The sequence below is a fragment of the Peromyscus californicus genome, unplaced genomic scaffold (genome assembly GCF_007827085.1).
Source record: "Peromyscus californicus insignis strain IS unplaced genomic scaffold, ASM782708v3 Scaffold_4__1_contigs__length_199733344, whole genome shotgun sequence".
Lineage (NCBI taxonomy): Eukaryota > Metazoa > Chordata > Mammalia > Rodentia > Cricetidae > Peromyscus > Peromyscus californicus.
Window position 1 is genome coordinate 18,771,632 of NW_026294562.1, and position 21,019 is coordinate 18,792,650.

Consider the following 21,019-nt stretch of genomic DNA (forward strand, 5'->3'; position numbering starts at 1 on the left):
TTGTCTAATTCCCCTTGGCATTTCCTAAGAGCACGGAGGCACAGCTTGGGGGAATGAAGGGACGTGGAAAATCCTAAGTGCAGTGCAAGGAGGTCTGAAAGCAGCAGATCAAACAGCAGTACGCAATACTGCTGACCACAGGGACACCAGCAGGAGGTGGGCCAAGCGGCCAGCATGCCTTTGGCCTGCTTTTGGTATTATACCATACCATGGAGCTGGCTCTGGGGTGAGTGGGTGGAAGGGAGCACCATTTTCTACTCAGCATCACTAACTGCTCTTCCAGACCTCCGTCCTGCAGTGTGGTCATCCTGCAAGAACTGTCTGTCTTGGCTAGCAGTTTAGAGTGACTGAGGTTGGGTGGAGAAGATAATGCGGTGAAGCTGGGGGAGGTGGAGGAAGGCACGGAAGAAGATTTTACACAGTAACTGATGCTGGCCCGAATCCCCTGCATCCTGTACTACTATACAGGAGCCTTGAAGACTGCAGCAGTTCTGGACTGTTGCTTCACTGGTACCCACCTTTATCTAGGGAGCCTTCACAACCCTATTCAGGGATCAAAACTCAAAATTCACAAGTAGGATGTTTGACCCCCCCCCCCCTTGGGAGCATGAAGATTTGGGGAGCAGAAGGGCTCTGTGCCTCCCTGTCTACATCTTTTGGATCATCAGAGGGTTGAGGGGGAACAGCTTCCTTTGGCCATGGTTACTACCACAGACCATCTGTGTTCCCCAAATTGGATGGGGGTGAGGTTTAATTACATAGGCTTATAGGAGTACAAACTAAGATTATTAAAATTCATCATTCTTTGGTAGTTTAACATCAGACAACCAAATGCCAAGAGCCAGCCCTCCATCAAGCCCCATGTGAACTCTGCAAGTCAGCCCCAGTTACGATCCCAGATGAACTTGCTCACGTTTCAAGGAGTTTTAATGGTTCCCAAATGTTTACTACACAAGAGCCAACCCCAAGGAATATTTCCACTTGCCACATTGTACAAAGCTGAAAGATTATTTTTAGGGACTCTTTGTATATTCTGGGAGAAAACGCCATCATCTTTGATCTCAAAGCACATTATGGATAGACAATCGAAGCCTCAGTTGTGATGTCTCTCCTTTCTCTGTGTTCTTGTGGATTTGGGAGGATTGCCATGGGAAAGTCAATATTATCTGCACCAGGAGAAGAATGAAGGGATGAATTTGGTGGGAGGGAATGATAACTGCAGGGGGGCCAATGAGAAGTTTCATTTTTAAACAAAAGCACCTGCAAAGCTAGCTAATTGCACTGTACTCTGGAGGTGATCCATGGACCACTAAGCTCTCTTTACTCCAAACTCAAAGAAAGGCCCTAAGGATAATGATTTGCAATCACATGCTCAATATTTTTGAAATATTTGGTACAAGGACTCTTGGACTCAGTCCAACGTGAGCACCATATTCATTAGCATGGCGCATGCAAACTCACTGAAGCCCTCTAGGGGGTGCCAAATGCCTACATGGAGAAACGCAGTAACTGTCCCAGGCAAGAGAAAGCAGACCTAGGGACCTGGATCCTCATCCCTCTACCTACACTACACCTACAAGACTGACCACATGGTGTAATTTCTGTGACTCCGTTTCCCTATAATAATTCCTACCCATCTCCCAAAGTGGCTGTGAGGAGTAAGAGAAAATGATTTCTTCTTAGAAATTTCTTAACTTTTAAATTTTACTTTTATGTGTACAAGTGTTTTGCCTGCATGTATATATGTGCACAATATAGAATGCCTGGTACCCATGGAGGTCAAAAGAGGGCACTGGATCCCCCGTAACTAGGGTTACAGAGGGTTTTGAGCTGCCATGTGGGTATTGGGAACTCAGTCTGGTCCTCTATAAGAGCAGTAAGTGCTCTTAACTTTTGGCCTCTCTTTACAGTACTCTGATTTCTTTTTAAACTTGCTAATTTCTAGGGTTTATCTTTTTCCCTATGCAATACAGGTGAAGGTTTACTTCATATATATATGTATATATATATATATAAGTTTATATTTCTGGAGCAGAAATCAAGACTGGGAGTAGAAGGAACCCAAGACTTCTTGCCAAAAAACCCCTAGGCTTGCCACAAAACTACCAGACTTCTTTGCTAAAATGGGACAGAAACAAGGTGACAGAGGTAATGTTGTAGTGTAGGGTCCTGAGAATGTCACCCAGTTATCATGGAGGCCAGTGGTTGTCTAGAGACAGAGACCAGCAACAAGAATGGAGGAAAGAGCAGAGGCAGAAGGTGCTGGCTACTTGCTTTCTCTTGCTGCATCTGTGACTGGTCCACCCTGCAGAGCTGAACCAAGCCTGGAAAAGGAGGGCCTTGTTCTCAACTCATTTACTGATGGTTTCCTGAGGGACTGATTATCCATAGTCATGGAGAATGGGGAGAAGGTTGAAAGAACTCTCTGGGGCACACATCAGCCAGAGTAGAATTCTCTACCTCTGGTGGGAGAAGAGCCACACAGTGAGTCTGTTTATTCTCTGACACTGGGTTACATGAAGTTTTTCATAATAAATATCTGTGAACTACCACTATAATTTATGTTGGAAAATTACAACTAGCTGGGTTGTCTGGCTATTGAGGGTTAATTAAAAAAAATATGCCTGCTTTGATTCTTCTGGTTTAAAATCTTGTAAAAATATGCACATACCACCCCCTTTCTGCAGCACATTCACAATGCACTCTTGGCATTCTCCAAGATTTGAAGGTCCATGATGTGGTCATTTCTAATTTTGCTGGCATGTGGGGTTAGACCACGTAGCTGGTGTGGATACCAGATTGGCATCTCACAGTGACTGTTCTAGCCTGTAGCCATTGGGAAGGCATGAACTCTCACAAAGGAAGAAGAGCTTTATTTCTTAGTGGAAAATTACCATCCACGGAGAGAGAAAACTTTGGTGAAATTTGAGAAGGTGGTTAACTTGTCTTGAACAGATAAACATGGGAACCAGATGGTTTTGGATGGGAAAATGTGATTTGGGAGAGAAGTTAAAATAACTTATGTTTGAAGTTATGAATATGGGGTCTGAGGTCTCAGGGCATGGTCTTTCCAATGTAGAAGGTCAACTGACCAGACATAACTGGGTTTAGGATCACAGAGGATAGGGTGGGTATGGGTGGGGAGACATAGATGAAGAAACCACAGGGAACTGGACTTTTTAGCAGCAGGAAATTTTAACTAATAAATTCCTGCTTTGGTCCTCACTCATGGTATATCAACCTCTAAAGATAGAAACAACATAAAAACAGCTATTTAATTATTCAGATTTACTGTATTCAACTCAGTTATTGGGCTACTGAGCACTCTAGTAGGCTTTACTTGATTAAGAAGAAAACAATCAAATGTATTTCATTGACCTGAGGAGTTAAATTTAACAAAAAGCTACGTGGGCATGTTTACATACAGTGGCGTTTGTATGAGCAGAACCACAGGAATGCAACAACCATTCAGGAGATTGCTAGGACGAGGGTGATGGGTTGGTAGCTAACTACATCAGTGAAAAAGAGGTGGCAGGAATGTAGGGCAGGGTTTCATTATTTCCTCCTACTTTTCTCCTTCTGTGCTTTTCATCCCTCCATTCTGCAGAGTCAAATTATGTGGCAGAACTCACACGACTCCTCACCTCAACCGTTATTGCGTGTGTATACACGATATATCCTGGCAGGAGAATCCCTAACTGATGCTGCTGAACCAGCTCACTATGCAGACGAGTATTACTTGTGCGATGCACTATGGCTCAGTCATTGGAGTGCCTGTGGGTGGAGACCAGTTCTCACGCAGGACAGCGAGGGCGATCAGAGGCCTCCTGCTAACCCAGCTGGATCTACAGAGACCCGAGATACTCATGCATGTTTACCTGGGGAGCCCGCCAGAGAGTCCCCTCTGCTGAAGGTGAAGGTACGAGACACAGAGACGGGCACTAAAGAGTCGGGGGCCAAGGATATGTGAGTAGCAAAGGAGAAGATAAACACAAAAGAAGAGAGACAAAGAGCAAAATGGGTGAGACAGTCTGTTCCTGGTTCTTCACAATATCACATTCTTGGCAAAAAAATAACCCTTGCTTCAGAAAGCACAGGAATTGTGTGTTTATGAAGTCACTCTCCAGAGAGACAAAATAAAATGAACTTCACCGAAGTTCTCCTGAAAGGATAGGCAATAATCTCAGTGGGAATCACAGATGCCAGTCAGTGCCCTTGGAGGGAGCACATAAGCAGCTTTCTCTCTGAGGTGCCCACCTCAAGTTAGCAAATCTGCTAGAGCCCAGCACTGTCCCATGCCCTCCGCTCTCTCCCAGTTGTCTCAGATAGCCTCCTCATACAGGAGAGCCTTTGGGTAGACATTCAGAGGCCAGGAAGCCAGGTGCATGCTCCTGTGAGGGCATCTGCTAGGAGGCTGGTTCCTGCCTGGGCTACCAGGTGATGGATGCTCTACTATGGCACAGTGCTGGTGAGGAGCTGTGCATGGCTAGAGGCTTCGGGCAAAGGCAGGGCAGGTTTCTAGTTCAATTGTGAGTCAATTTTATGAATCAAACCACAGTTACTTTCTAGAAATCACAAGTGTTCCAACGTACTTTTCTTTTCTTCTCTTTTCTCTCCCCCTTTCTCTTTCTCTAGAGTCAGAAATGGTGGCGGCCATCACTCAGATTGTGCAGGACTCCAGTTCTTTCCTCATGTTAATCCTGATGCACTGCTCTACATAGGATGTCTGTCCGTCTTAGCTGACCGTTCTCAGTATCCCCTCCCAGGACCCAAGTGAAACTGATCTGTCGGCTGAACCAGTGAAATAGGCGTCTTTCTCTTCTGTATCACAGATTCGATCAAAATTACTTATCCATGCAGGCAAAAAGGAGGGTTTTTTGTTTGTTTTTGTTTTGTTTTGAACCTATCTGCTAACCATTAGTTCTGCCATAGGATGTTAGTGAGTGTTTGAACCGGCCTCTGTTCTGAGACACACTGGAGTAAGAGTCCCCAGTCTCCAGTTCTTCCTAAATTAAATGTCGACTCTACTAAGCAGATCTCAGGCTTGTTCTCCCTACTGCAAACCGCTGTACGCTCCTGTTCTACCTGAGCTCATGTGAGGCTCCACTAGAAACCCAGGCTCCCTCATCATGGACTCCTGGATTCCTGGCAAATCAAAATCAAGATAAAGAATAGAGTGTGACCTGGGCACAGTGGCATGCCTTTAACTCCAGCATTCAGGAGACAAAGATACACAGATCTTTGTGCGTTTTGGTCTACATAGCAAGTTCTAGGCTAGTCAGGCTACATAATGAGACCCTGTCTCAAAAAGGGGTGGTGGTGGATAGAGTGTGGATTGTGCTCCCCGTTCCACATTCAGGAACATCTGGGAGAATTCTTTGTAACATCAAGTTCAACCCTGAGGCACAGGTCACAGGTGTCCCCACAAATGCACCCTCAACTTCATGACTGAGTACACTGCAGCCTGCTAGATCAAAGCCCTACAAGAGTTTACTGCTCTCTGGTTTAGACTCAAGCTCCACTGCCAACTATACGCTGACGTTCTTGGCTAGTAAAGGGGAGCTGGAGTCGTGTGGTGGCGCATGCCTTTAATCCCAGCACCCGGGAGGCAGAGGCAGGCAGATCTCTGTGAGTTCGAGGCCGGCCTGGGCTACAGAGTGAGTTCCAGGATATGCGCAGAGCTACACAGAGAAACTCTGTCTCGAAAAACCAAAAGAAAAAAAAAAAAGGTGGAGCTGGGTGCCTCTGAACCTTGACTTCACCACCACTTAGGGAACAACCGTGGGGTCCAGGGGAACTTTGCAGTTGCTCCACACTTCACTCAGGAGGAAGAATTTGATGGAGGATGGACAACATCTCTTTCCCACTACTGGCCAATGATATTTATGTTTCCTGAACATGTATAAAGGTTCAGAAGCATGGGAAAGGAAAGAGAATTTAATGCTTTCTTTAAATTGAATACAAAGTATAATGACTCATGGATATGAAGAGGCCATAATAACCCATTACTTTATGCGTTAACTTAAAAAATGAATAAAATATGAAGAAAAAAGACAACTATTACCAGCTTACTCTTTTTTCACTGATAAAATTGAAGGCTTGCCGGGCGGTGGTGGCGCACACCTTTAGTCCCAGCACTCCGGAGGCAGAGCCAGGCGGATCTCAGGTGAGTTCGAGGCCAGCTTGGTCTACAGAGCGAGTTCTAGGAAAGGAGCAAAGCTACACAGACAAATCCTGTCTCAAAAAACCAAAAAATTAAAAAAATAAAAATAAAAAAAATTGAAGGCTTTTTGAGAGAACTAGAATCAGAGGAAGCCAGATAACATCTTCTTACTTGAAACTGTTTTTATATTTATTGATTTGTGTGTATGCGTAGTGGGTGGGTGGGTGGGTGTGTCACAGCATGTGGGTGAAAGTCAGTGATCTCCTTTTCCAATGAGGACTCCAGGGACCAAACTCAGCCATCAGACTCAGCAGCAAGCGTCCCTCCCTGCTGAGCCATCTTGTTGGCCCTCTTTAAAGAAAGTCATATGAAGTGGAGGGATGCGTGGGAAGACTTCTGAAGCTCTCTTTTTCTTTTCTCACAGCTCCTTTTAAGAGCTAGAACAGAGTCAGCATTTCTATGCAGCATCTTAGAGTGCTAGGAGCAGCACTCTAAGGGTGATGCCTGGGCACCTCCTTGTGAGAATGAAGGGTTCCCTGGTCCTGGAAACTGTCTCTCATTTGTTCAACTCTCTATACGGAGTACTGGTGCCTCTTTTATCAACCTTGCTTGACAGTCATTGGCTGACATAAATACCATACCATATCACTTCCTTCCTTTCTTTTCTTTTTCTTTCCTTAACAGATCTCCTTACTCAAGTTCTACATATCCCTGTGGGTAGAACAGATACTTAAGAGTTCATTTCAGCCATCTGGTGGGCTAGGAAGTAAAACGACATGGTAAATTACTCTATCATTTCCATATAGCTATTGCATTCTCAAACATGGACCTAAAAATCTCTTTATTGTGCTGTGAGAACTAGTCATGACACAGGAGTGGCCCTATCTAGGTAAATCATCAACTGGCTGGATGATATGGAACATGTTGTTTCTTTATCTTTTCTTATTAAAAATTTAATTAATACTCTGTTTATTTATCTATTTTTGTGGTGCTGAAATTTGAACTCAGGGCATTGCCCATGCTAGACAACTACTTGACCACTGCTCTATATGGCCAGCCCCGTTTTCTCATTCTGAAGTGACATCTACCTTGCTCTGTTCTTGGGATAGCAAGCTCCAAAGTCCTCTGATAAATTCCAGTATAAGACACTATGTCAAGTATTTTCTATGATGACAGGAAATATCCCATTTGCTATGAAAGTGGCCATCGCAGTGCAAAATTTAACTAATGAATCTAAAGGAAATCTAGAGAAAATTCTTTCTGGATCACGTTTACATCACAATGGAAGCCATGCCTTCTACACACAAACAAACTCTGTACAGCAAGAAGGTACAGCACAGAAGGGCAGATCAAGCCAACCATCAGCCCTGTGCCAGCCCCCACCCCAGGCAGCATGCACGGCCAGCTGGCAGCCACCTCCTCACCAACAGAGAGAGGTTGTGAGCAAGGAAAGAGCAGCAGCTAAGTAGCAGATTGCACCAGCCTTGATTTACAACACTGAATGTCACAGTCACTTTTCCCTGAGGACAAACAGCACAGACAAAATCATAGCACTCCAGGTAAAGGGCAGGGGTGAATTATCACTGCGGCGAAAGGAAGGCCGAACCCATACCAGAGCACACAGGTCAACTGCCTGCACTCCCCAGCAGGTGGCAACTCATGGTGCCCCCAGCCACACCACACACCTACCCTCCTCTACTTACATTCGTCACTTGTGTGTGAACAGAGAAGCTACCACACACATTTCAGACACACAAAACTTAAGCCTCCGTGCTCTGTGGGTACCTGGTGGGAGGCAATGTTCCTGGCAGAGCATTATACAGAGGCTGCCAGAATTTTGTGTTAGCCCATGTTCAAATAGCTTGGTTCAGGTTCCCAAAGTGGGCTGAGGCAGAGCCATGATGGGGAAGGTGAGGAAGGGGTTTGAGAGATACATACGAAAGACAGAGGATCCAGCCAGACTTCCAACCTTCCTCACGTCATTATCTAAGGACAGAAGGATGCAGTGGGTTTCAGAAGTAATTCAGAAAACATAACTTCTTATGGAAATCTCCACTTCCACTCCACCCCAGCACCAATTAACCCTGCAGAAATCAGGCAATCAAACAGGAGGGTAAGGAAGAGGGGTAAAAAGTGCAACGACTTATCTTTTCATACTGAAGAATACATTCTCCATCACAAACACTTGCTATGTGATTGCTTTTCCCCCCTCCCAACTCAATTTTCTTCCTCTTATTTTTAAAGCTAAACAAAATCTGAATGGAGAGTTATATTTATGTCCCTTTGGCCTGAAGGCAACCAGAGCCAAGGAAGTTAAACAGCTTACTTGGAGGGTCTTTAACAGGAATCATGTTAAAGGAGAGTCATGAATTAAGCCTAGGTTTTTCTTGCTGATCTCATTGCTTTCCCTGGTAAACTCCGGCTCGGGAACTGGAATACCTGAGCAAGCTGTGGTCATGATGGCTGGAACACCGTAGTAGGTAAAGGCTCCGTTCTCAAAGCGAAGGCCTTCCTTACCAACCTCCACTTCCACTTTACCCTGGAGAAAGAAGGAGGGTAAGGAGTGTTCTGAGGCTGTGTGATGAGCACTTGCAGGTCTTGTATCCACTCAAACACAATGTGCTTCTCTGTGTATGACAAGCAGATTCGTATTATCACAGGGCTGTGTTAATTCTGCCCTGATTTACAGTACAGAAACAGAACCTCCCACTTGAGAAGCCCTTTGTAGTGAATTCACTGCTTCATCAATCCTGGAGTAGCACCGAGTCATGAATAACCAAGCTTTCCAGACACACAGGTCTAAAGCACCAGCTAAACCAGAGCCCTGTGAACAGCTTCAGTGACTTACTCTCAGATGAGACCATTTCCAAGTCTGGATGAGATAGAATCTGATCTTGTTGAACTCATCGTCGTCGGTGACAGTGATAATCAATACGAGAGTGTATAGCTCCATCTACACATCCGATACTGTTATGTGTATCTTGTGGATGCTCACTGTCAGCCCCAAGCTCCACCGAGTATGTAACGTTTTTATGTCCAGTTGACAGATGCATTGATTCAGGCTCAGAGAGGCCAACTTGGCTTAGCCAAGGTTTGTTAGTAAATGGAAACAATGAAATTTTAAAGGCAAATCTTTCTAACTCCTGAGTCTACCTTCTTTCTACCACGTTTTATCCCCTTCAGCTCTGTTTGAAAACTTTTTGTTAAGCATAAGATGAAAGGCTGCATGTGTCCTTGCATTATATAAACAATGTAACAGGATCCATCTCAATTTCTAACAGTGAAGAAAGTGACCCCATTTTTGGGGGGCAGGGGAAAAACAATCATTTTATTGAAGTTATTTGAGATGATCTATATGAGACAAATCACAGTGTCTAGAAGGACAGGCTGAAGTGGACTGTAACAAACAGAGGCTATTTCTAACTTAGTGTGATCTTTACTGAGATCTTAAACCCATCACTCTGCTGGGAAGAGACACAGAGCCAGTGACAGAGCTCACGGTAGAGGCTGGGACAGGGCACAGCTGTGCTCCGGGGAACCATGCCGGACAGTTACTTCTATTTAATTACTTAACTAATTTTGAGATGGAATCTTGCCAAGTGGCTCTGCATACCCCAAACCCAGTATGTAGATCAGATTGTCCTAAAACTCACAGCTATCCTCCTGCCTCTGCTTCTTGAGTGCTGGGATTACAGACATGTGAAACCATGCCCAGCTTTGATACCTACTTAAGACAGGCCTGTTCAGATATCCAGGGCAGGTAAGTATCTTTATGAAAGTCCTGGGGAGGTGATGATTTCTTTCACTCAGTCACTGTCTCCTGTCCTGGTCCTCTTTAGAGAGAGATGTTTCAGGGAACCACAAGGAATGAAGTGTGGCACAGTGAATGAATGTGTTCCACGTGCTCCAGGAGGCAGAGCAAGGACCAGCATGGATGCCAGAGATGCTGAGATTCAGCTCAACAGAAGAGAGGTTTTAGCAAGAATCATCTACATCCCAGGTGGCCGTGGGGGATACCCAAGTAGATACCCAGAAGTATCAGGATTCCACAGGGCCCTTCCCATTCAAAGCAGAATGCCTTTACTGAACATACACACTTCGCACTGTCCCACAAACATGCTTGAGTGCTCAGGTGAAAGACCATCAGAGAAACTACAGCTCCCAGGATACCACTCTTCCATGCCCGTGGCTTTCCTGTGTGCAATGCAGGATGCCTACCCCGCTGGCCTTGTTCTCTAGGCATCTGGCACTGATGGACACCCACGGCCACTCCCCTTCACCCGGCAGATGCCATCCTCTTGCCGTTGGAAGTTCCCTGACCTTGCCACTCACCTGTAAAAGCAGCACAAAATAGTCCACGGGGCGGCTGCGCTGGTAGAGGTAATGTTCGGGGGCTTTCTTGTTTCTCTCATCAAACTTCAGCTCCTGGATCACGTTGGGGTGTTTCAGTAGCCGGAGCAGGATCTTCTCCGAAAGGTATAGAGACTTGAAGGGTTCCACTTCTAGAAGGCGGCAGGGGGTGGTGGTGATGACCGCAGACATCAGCACTTGTCTACCTCCCCCATCCCAGCAGAAAAGCTGGGAGGAGGCAAGCGCAGCGACGGGGTTTCCTCTAGAACAAGCCCCCTAAGTAGGTCGGGGGTTCTGCAGATCCCTTGGATTGAGGGGGTTTAGTCCCGTGTGTGCATCCTGGAGCCTTCCCTACCTATGCCTTCTGGGGATGACTGTGGCTTCACTGGCATCTCAGGAAAACCAGGTCACCATGTGGGAAATGCCAGTTTTGCTCTGAATTTCCCCCTTGTTTTTATTTAGAGTTGGACCTGGACAACTAAATCGTGGACACAACAAGGTCTTTCATTTTACAGTAGAGCAACACACAGGGAATTGAGTCTGGCTTATTTGGATAACATTCACCTGCTGGATGAAATGAAATCCCAAGTTCATGGAGACAGGTAATTACTTAAGTTGTCAATAATGTAAAATATCATCTATCATACTTAACTATTAATAGATATTATATATTGATACTTGCAGTATAATACTAAGCAGGCAAAGCTGCTTTGCTTTGGGAAATTGGTCTGTGATTAAAAGAAATTTCTATTCAGAACAAGATTATATGTTGAGAACGCTTCTGTAAGGAGGCTCTACTTTATAGTGGTCCACTTTTCAGCACCTGGAACAGTGCTAGCTAGCACTTACTATATCCTCAATAAATATATATTATATTAGCTAAAAATGGAACTTAGTGATGGATTGATCATTCTAGGTCAGCATATTAATTCGGGCTGAATGAACTCAGAGAGTTCAAAGGCAATGCTATCCTCTTCACAAAAAGGAGCTCGATCCTTCACCTGCTTTTCTTTCCAAAGGTACCAGGAGTTTTCTATTTTATAAACTCAGAGTTCACAGGCCTAAATGACTCCTGGAGGGGGTTTGTTTCTCGGTAGGATAATACTTTTCCCTCTGGGACAAACGTTCTGAGGTACCCAGATCTCAGCAGGATGGAGGTTAGCCTCAGGCTCCAGCTAGGAAGTAAGCAGAGGAAATGGAGGCACCACAGTGGCTGCCTTAGCTCTTTTCTGGTGCAAAGGAGAACACTCACTTCCTCTCACCAACACAGCCAGGGAGCCTGGAGCTTGCCATGCCACATCGCAGGAGGCAGCCTTCCTCCTCAAACAGTGGGGCACATAGGAATGGGGATGGAGGATACTAAAATATGTGGTGCCTGGTGCTCCTCTAGATTCCACTAGAAGTGCTAGGGTAGGACTGGGAGGGGCAGGTCCTACCTGTGGCCATGAAGCGGTGTGTGGCGAGCAGCAGCTGTGGCGAGATCTTCACTCTGATCTCCGAGTCTGAAAGCTTGAACAGAGAGAAGTCATGGCGCCTCCTCTCCCGGTGCGGGACCCTCTGCTTTTTCCGGTTGTCAGCTATAGGGTCACAGGAGAAAGAGGACACTCAGAATCCTTGTTTGTCTTTGGAGGTTTACACAGATCCTTTGGGACCCCACACATTCCGCAGTGCCAACTGTGGGAGGCACGACCAACTCTCTCCCAGTGGGAGACGGCGGGCAGCAGATGGTTCGCTCTTGTTTGCGCTTAGGTAGTAGACGAAAAAAGCTGCCGAGGGGTTTCTAAGCCCAGAGTTCTAGGGCTGGTTCCCTGACCTGATAGCTGTGCAGACTCTCCATGCAGCAACGTTTTGGATTGTATTAATCCATACAAGAGAGCTTATGATATTGAGTAGCTTTTCCACCGATGCAGTTATTGCAAGACCTCAATCGGCAACAAGGCCGCGTTTATACAAAGTCACGCAAACATGAATTGCTGGTGTTCTCGGCATTAAGGGGTTTGGGGCTTCTCCCCCTGTCCTCTTCCATTCCTCAGAGCTGGGCTCACACAGTCCCTTTCCTGTGGGCTTAAGCCATGCTGTGAATGGTACCTAAGGTATGTTACTCTGTTACGACTCATAATTCTCCTGCTTCTCCCCAGACTCTTTGGAGAAACAAACATGGGAAATGAAAGGGAAAGGAGTAAGAATGCATATACACTTTCTAAAAGCAGGTTCTTCAGATGAGGACTCAGGCAGCACCTAGAGCCTCAGAGCCTGTACACTGGGAATGTGCCTAGTCACTGAGAAACTTACTTTCTCCCATTTATTTTTAACCAGCTTTTTAGAAGGAAAAGCCAACATATGTATACACATATAGAGACACATGTTTATGTACATAGATGCATACATATGGGTAACATATACATAGATTTTTTTTATTTTTAACTTGCTTTTCAGAAGGAAAAGCCTACATATGCATATACATGTAGAGACACACATTTATGTACATATATACATGCATATGTATACACATATACATAGAATTTTTATAGGTAGAGGAAGTGTTAACTTTCACCACTTCTCTTTTGCTTTCCATGAGTGTTGGAAAAAACCCTCAGTGTTGAAAGTGCTAACACCTCCCACCCCCACCCCACATCTGCACGGAGGGGGAAAGTGATGTGTCTCTGCTCTTAAACTTGGCCTGGAACACAACAGGTCTGCAGGGGGCTTGTAGTACAAGTGGACCAGGTCCACTGGGAACCAGTGGACTGTGTCCTCACAGCAGGAAACCAGGTCCCCAGAACGCAGCTCCCTTGTCTCCTGCTCTTGCTTTCTTCTTTTGGAGCTGGTTTCTCTCCGGCCTTTGGGTTGTCTCCTGTCTACACAGCTCTCTGCCTTGGACTCTCAGCCTTTGCAGGCACCTGGCTCCTGCTTCAATACTACTTCTGCTCTGTTTGAGAAGGTGGGGAGATCCCAACCCAGGTGTCTGGACTGTGTAAGAAGTCACAGTCACATAAGAGGAAACACAGTGCTCTGGACTCCTCTGCCTTTTTGTGGCTCTTAGGGAATCATGCTACTTTACCGGGATGGGAACCCCTGGACCTTTCCTCTAGAAAGGGCCTCATCCAGAAAATGAGCATTGAGTAGAGATTTAGGACCCATTTTCTGTGCTCTCACTAGCGAGCAGCATCTGATTTATGACGTATTTGCTTATGTGTCTGTTAGCATGTCATTAACCTTTCCCAGTAGAGATATTCCTACGATCTCTGCCTTTATTACTTTGATTTTAACAGTGGGTGTTTGAGGCATTAGGGTTCTTTAAATCCATACCCCAGGAAGAGAGTATTCGTTTGGCCCGCCACTAGCTACTGATACTTTATGGTAAAGGTCTTCATCATTTTACTTTCAGATACCTGGGAATTCTAGAGCGAGAGTGGTGAGCAAAGAGAAAGGAGGGAGCCTGGAATGGAGAGATCCTTTCTGAGCTCCGCCTTGTTTGAAAATGCTCACTACAGCATTCCCAGGTCCCTGAAGGGGGCGTGCTGTGACACTCAGCTTATTTTTGTTAAGGGCTGGCCCATGTTTTGTATTTGATCTTTTCTTGGCACAAAGGTTTCACTGCCATATGGTATGGAAGCTTTTCGCTGTGAGGAACCAGTTTCTGGAAGACTGCTCTGGCAAACTGAGGCTGCTCATCTCAAATGAGTTATCCCTAGGAAGGGTAGGGGATGGCTACCTTAGGAAATGAAACTCTGAGGAGAAAACATTTCCTGGCCAGAGACTCCCATGGATTTAGATAACATTCCAATTCCATAGACAAAGCAGGCCCTTGTATTGCTGGCAAGCAAAGCTTTGATAAGGTTTCATGGGCATAAAACTGTCACTCTTTGCAAAGAGAAGTCCATATTGTTCCTGATTGGGGCAGGGAGAAGAAGAGCCCAGAGACAGAAACAGGAATAGGAGCCACACAGGAACCTGATCCAGGGTCAGGAAGGAGAATGGGAAACTTGAGGAGCTGTTAAAAGGCACGAGGGCCAAGAACAGTATCCGACAAGGAGCATTTAAGTTTTTGGCTTTACAAAGGGCAATGCCATGACAGTCTTCATTGCTCACTGGTGGTTGGGTCTGAGTGGAGTTCCAAGGGGAGCTGGGCTCTGCCTCACGGTACACAAAGAACCAACACAGGAACTCCTGGGCCTTCTCTTGGACACACTGTATCCCCCTAAGTCTTCTTTTTCCATCTGAAGGATAGGCCATCTTTTCCCAGTCTGACTGTGTTCACAAAAGTTCCCTTCTGATAACATTTTGCCAGCATGTTCTCAGTGACTCAGGATGCTCTGAACCAGGGTATCTTGCCATGCTAGCACTGGGTAGAGGTAGATGGCACACACCAGTGCAAGACTTGCCTTGACACCCTTTCACATTGCCTATCCAACTGATGCACTGCTGGGAGTCTCCCGGGAAAGTTAGCCAAGTCCAGAAAATAGCCAAGGGCACACACTTACTGTAGAGGTCAGTTTCATCTAGGATCTCCGACTTGATGATCTCTTCTATGATGTCCTCCAGTGTGACAATGCCCATCACCTCATAGAAAGGGTCCCCTTCACCTTCATTGTTCACTCTCTGGACAATGGCCAGGTGAGATTTTCCTGGAGAACAAATGAAACCATAATTAAGCATCAGGATCATTTTCAGAGATTGCTGTTGGAGAGAAAAACAATACAAAGTTGCTGTCTGACCAATATCAGGACTGAATTTACCATGTTGGGCGCCAGATGTAGCACGAATTGTTAGGTCTTATTAATAAAAACAAACCCAGGGCCAGGTATTGGAATGAATACTGGAAGATCAGAGAGACAGAACAAGCCACATCTTCACTTTGCCAGTTCCTCAGCTGATTTTGTTTCCTCAGACTGAAAGCCTCTGAGTCCTTACCCAAATGGATCTCAGCTGAACTGCTTCTCAAAAGCCTAAAAGCTTAACCAGGCTTCTAGTTCTTGGTCCTCATGCCTTATATACCTTTCTGCTTCCTGCCATCACTTCCTGGGATTAAAGGCGTGAGTCTCCATGCCTGGCTGTTTCTAGTGTGGCTTTGAACTCAAGAGATCCAGACGAATCTCTGCCTCTGGAATGCTAGGATTAAAGGCGTGTGCTACCACTGCCTAACCTCTATGTTTAATATTATGGCTGTTCTGTTCTCTGATCCCCAGATAAGTTTATTGGGGTGCACAATATATCAACCACAGGCTTGTGACTACTTGAAGCAATATCACTTGGAGGTGTCCTGAGGCTGGGTGATAGAAGGCAACATCTTCTGCTGTAGAAACCCTGTGAGAAGTCTGCTTACTGTCCTGAGGCCACCATGGTGTGAGAAGTCACCTTGAAAGTGGGCGCTACATTCACAGTTAATACGGCCTTTCTGGTCTCCTTTAGCAGTGGCCTGGGCACTGTAAAGCAGAGAGAAGTCATTCCTCTTGTACCCTTTTTAGGGCCTGGTTCATAGAAGCCATTAGCATAATAAACGGGGGTTGTTTTCTACCTGTCTTGAGGGTGTCTTGTTAGCAATAGTGTAACTGGAATAACCAGTGCCCACGAAGTGGCCATGCAGCTGGTGAACATGTAAAAGGTTTTGTCGCCGGGCGGTGGTGGCGCACGCCTTTGATCCCAGCACTCGGGAGGCAGAGCCAGGCGGATCTCTGTGAGTTCAAGGCCAGCCTGGACTACGGAGTGAGTCCCAGGAAAGGCACAAAGCTACACAGAGAAACCCTTTCAAAAAAAAAAAAGTTTTGTAAACTGTAGTGCAGCACAGGCAGATGAATTATTTTGATTATCAACTTGGTTGGATTGAGAGAGAGAGATCTAGGAGGTTACTGAAGCATACTTCTGTGTATATCTATGAAGGCATTTCCAGAAAGGATTAACAGAGGAGGAAGATCCACTCTGAATGCCTGTGGCACCACCAACATGCCTCAGCCCCAATGGGATAGCAGGGAAAAAGGGGAAAGCCTGCATCCACACCATTCTCTCTCTGCTTCCTGGCCTCCATGATGTGAGCTGCTCTTTCTCCCAGCCACCATGCCTCCCTACAGGGACAGGATGAAACCATGAACTAAATAAATCCTTCTTTGTTTATACCAGGAGCCTGTCACAGAGATGAACAGTCTAACATTGCAGGTGTTTTGTTTTTATATTGCCTAACAACTTAACAGCTGCTAACATTTATTGAGCTCTTACTACATGCCAGGCATGATATGGAACACTTGACACATGTCAAATCATTTAATCCTCAAAAGAGCCCCAAGGTGAATAGCAGCATCATACTCATTTTACAAAGAACTGAGGTACAAGTTGGGTTAGTGATAGGCCTCAAGTTGCACAGCCTAAAAGAGGCCGAGCTGGACTGCAGTCCTGACCTGAGGCCTTCCCTTCCCTCTTCTCCTGATAGAATTGGACCTAGGGGTTCACATGTGCTAGGCGAGCACTCTATTGCTGAGCTCTATCCCCAAACCCCATTATTTTGAGGTTAGACATATATTCTTTTTTTTATTATTTAGAATACCTGATACAATGAAAACATGGCGTTATTGAGTACTGAGGGCGTGCTAACAGGAAAATCCATTTGTACACACCCAGTTCGTATGTAATCTCCCTACTCCAACTATTTCTTTGCCCTGCTTCTCCCTCTCCATAATTTCTATTTCCCTTTCCTGTGTCTTCAGTTCTCAAACTGAAAACTGTGAACTGAAAACACAGCGACTATCATTTTGCAACTTTCCTGGCTTGTTTGTTAGGATGAAAACAATGGTGTGCTGTAGCTACTTTCTAAGTTTTGCAGGGGTTGACTTAATCTTAGAAGTTTAGCTCATGCTAAAGAGATGTGTGTAAGAATACTGCATAGTATTTTCCCTGGACATCATCTTCATAGACAAGTCAGAGGCCTATTTTGAATGTAAACTTTTTTGCAGTGTGTGTGTGTGTGTGTGTGTATGTGTGTGTGTGTGTGTGTGTGTGTGTGTGTGTGTGTGTGTGTGTATGTGAGAGAGAGAGAGAGACAGAGACAGAGAGAGGGAGAGAGAGGGAGAGGGAGAGAGACAGTCTTTATGTACTTACTTATCCTCTATCGTTTCCACATCTTGGCTACTTAAACGATGCCGCAATGAACATGGGGGTCAGCTATCTTTTGGAGGTTCAAACTCCATATTTTAAAGAAAAGTTTGTTTTAAGACAAGGTCTTACCAAGTTACCCAGGCTGGTCTTGAACTTATGATGTTCCTGCCTCTGAGAAGCTGGGATTATGGGCCTTTGCCGCTAGGCCTGGCTGAAGTATTTTCTAACAGCCCTCCTTCATGTCAGTCTGTCTCCTTTTATGATACAGACACATTTCCTGTTTCTAAAATGCAGACCCAAGTGGTTCTTTTTTTTTTTTTTGTTAGCTACAGGACATTTATAAGGAGAAAATCTGAGGTAGTGACTCAGATGAATTGGCCTTAAAAAAGACCCCAAAGCAGTTTTTGCTTGTTTATTCTTAAAAGTATCACTCAAGAATAAAACGAGGCAGCCTGTTTTCCAGAAGCATAATTAGCTATTATTTAGTTTTCCTGTTGCTGTGATAAAACACCAGACAAAAAACAGCTTAAGGGGAAAAGAGTTTGTTTCCCCCACAGTTTGAGGTTCCAGCCCATCAAGATGGGGACGTAACAGCATTGGGACCTTGAGGACCACTGCATCCTCAGTGAGGAAGCAAAGAAAGATGCCTGCTGCATCCAGCTCACTTTCCCTCCTATACAGGTCAGGATCCCAGCCTGGGGAATTGTGCCACCCATAGGTGAGTGTGCCCACTCCCATCAACCCAATCAAGATAAACCTTCACAGGTAACCCTAAGGCCCATCTCCCAGGTAATTCCAAAATTTATCAGTTGGCAATTGGGATTAACCATCACCACTATTAACCATCACACAGACACTCCTTGGGATTTTAAATGGAATTGAATTCATAGGTGGTATTTTTACCTTTAACCTGCTTCTACACTTCTAGCTATGCCACAGTCATGTTCAAGAACTCCCTGTGCAATGGTTAATATTGTCAACCTGACAGGATCTAGAATTGCCTGGAACACAAGCCTTTGGGTATGTCTGTGAGAGATTATCTAGATAGTTTCTTAGAGATGGGAAGACCCACTCTAGTTACTGACTAACTAAAATAGTGAAAGGGAGCTGAGCACCAGCATTTAGCACTTTCTGCTCCCAACTGAGGATCCAACGTGGCCAAATGCATTAAGCTCCTGTGGCCATGGTTCCCCTCCATGGTGGACACATGTGTACCCCGGAACTGTGAGCCCAAGGGAACCCTTCTTTCTTTAAGCTGCTCCTGTCAGCTATCCAGTCACAGGAACAGGACGAGTGACAATACAGGTGACATACAGGAACCAACAATGCTGACTGAATTGAGTCCGAACTCAATTCGTTTGGTAAAATCAAGACTGTACACTGAGGCTCTTCCCAATACTCGATCTGCTTTGTTAACATGCAGTCAGCAGTATATCCTCTGGGCATTCCAGACAAGCCCCACTTCCTAAGTTTCTGCCTGGTACCCTTCCTAAGAGCTCACCATGTGGCCTTCCCCTACCCCATCTCTGTCGGCCCTTCCGGTTACAGCTTCAGGAGAAGCCATCCCAGACTGACCCCATTCTGAATCAGAACCCATCTCCCACTGCCTTGGGTTCTGAAGCCTTTGAACCGATTGCAGCTTCCTGCTTCTTGTAAAACTGGTGACTCGCCGGGCGGTGGTGGCGCACGCCTTTGATCCCAGCACTCGGGAGGCAGAGCCAGGTGGATCTCTGTGAGTTCAAGGCCAGCCTGGTCTACAGAGCGAGATCCAGGAAAGGCGCAAAGCTACACAGAGAAACCCTGTCTCGAAAAACCAAAAAAACAAAACAAAACAAAAAAAAACTGGTGACTCGTGTGTTCTACATTAGTGTAACTTTTTCAGAGGGTGAGCTCTTTCAGGACAAAGGGTCACATCTTTAAACAGGTTCCTTCACCTCTAAATAAATATTTGAGGAACTGAACTAGGCTGAAGTCCAAAGAAAAACACAAAGCATATAAGACAGATGTTACCAAGGACCTTTCATTTCTGATGGTATACTACAGGCTTAAGATTTCAACCCTGCCTCAGTGCTCCAAAATGTCATCCTGTGAAACTGCTGTATCCTCCCCAACTGGACGGAGTGTTTTGTAGCTTAAATTAGATTATGCTAATTGTTAGAATGTGTGCAATTTAAAGATTAATAAAAAAAAACCCTTGCAACACATTTTCCTTAAACTTATGGCACCTGTTCTCACTTTTCTACTAACATGTGCTGGCAGATGACAAAACAAATGGCTAGCATCATGGGAAATCCAGGAAAACCAGTTTCTTAAAGCTGTTTTCTATAATTGGGTGTCTTTTGTGCCGTGGAGCTGAGAATGCATACAACACAGCCTCACCTTCCACAGCTGATGGGGTTGGTTCATAGGCTAGAATTAAATAAATAACAGAGCTTACTGTTTTATAAACAACTTCTACATTATGGGCACCCTAAGTTGCCCTCTGACCTCTTCGCACACGCCATAGTGTTCATACACAGGAAGATCTGCACACCCGCCCCAACGAAGACATTTTTTAAAAAAGGTTCTATACCTTATGAGGTCAATCAGAGGATCATGAAGAAATTTTAAGGTTTGCTTATATGCTATTCAAGATACCTATGTAAACCACTTAGAAACATTTTATAACCATCCTCTGAGATACCCTTCAGAGTTGTGGATACGATTGTGTATGTAATGTGTATTTATAAAAAGTTACAATGAAGCCCATCATTTTGAACAATTAATATACACTAATAAAAATGGTAAAAATTTCCCTCCACAGACATAGAAATCGACACACAAATGAAGGAAGCAGCCTTCCTTAGGGACAGACTGGGGTAGGAGACAGGGGATGACAATCATAAAACCCTGTTTTGAGCTACTACAACAGGGAGACAACCAGCTGTGTGTAAACACAACTCTCTTACAAAAGTTGGCCTTTCAGAGCCCTATCCCTGCATTCCCCCTTTTTTCAAGGCCCCAGGAGGGAGTGTTGCAGGTGGTCTCATGTGAAGTCAGTCTGTAGATATGGAAAAGTTACCCACCCTTTTCCTTCCTGCCATAATGCCCTATGAATATTTCTCATTTACAGTTAGGACAATGGTTATTATTATTATTATTATTACTACTACTACAGAAGCCACTATTTGTCACATACACTCTAGATGCCAGGCATTGGATATACATCATTTTACAATGACCTGTCTCTGGGATATATTAAGAAATATTACATCTTATGAAAAGACAACTCAGTTAAAATTACAAATGGTTTGAATAGGTGCTTCTCCAAGGAAGATATATGACTGATCAATAAGCATGTGAAAAAAATGCTGAACACACATCATAATCATTAGGGAAATTCAAATCAAATGGGAATGAAATATTACGTGCCTACTAGGA

The 21,019-nt window shown here is 45.0% G+C and overlaps 1 protein-coding gene across 3 annotated transcripts in view; it reads right to left on the reverse strand.

The window, feature by feature from the left end:
* Cnnm1 (cyclin and CBS domain divalent metal cation transport mediator 1) overlaps positions 1–21,019 on the reverse strand; it is a 56,225-nt gene that overhangs the window by 17,358 nt on the left and 17,848 nt on the right. For 2 of the 3 annotated variants that reach the window (XM_052713440.1, XM_052713442.1), the window contains exons 2-7: positions 14,998–15,141; positions 11,950–12,090; positions 10,496–10,665; positions 8,603–8,702; positions 8,102–8,149; positions 3,879–3,941 (exon numbers count right to left, since the gene is read on the reverse strand). In XM_052713440.1, the coding sequence (XP_052569400.1) occupies positions 3,879–3,941; positions 8,102–8,149; positions 8,603–8,702; positions 10,496–10,665; positions 11,950–12,090; positions 14,998–15,141 (666 nt within the window). The remainder of the gene's footprint in view (positions 1–3,878; positions 3,942–8,101; positions 8,150–8,602; positions 8,703–10,495; positions 10,666–11,949; positions 12,091–14,997; positions 15,142–21,019) is intronic. The other variant, XM_052713441.1, reaches the window with a different exon arrangement.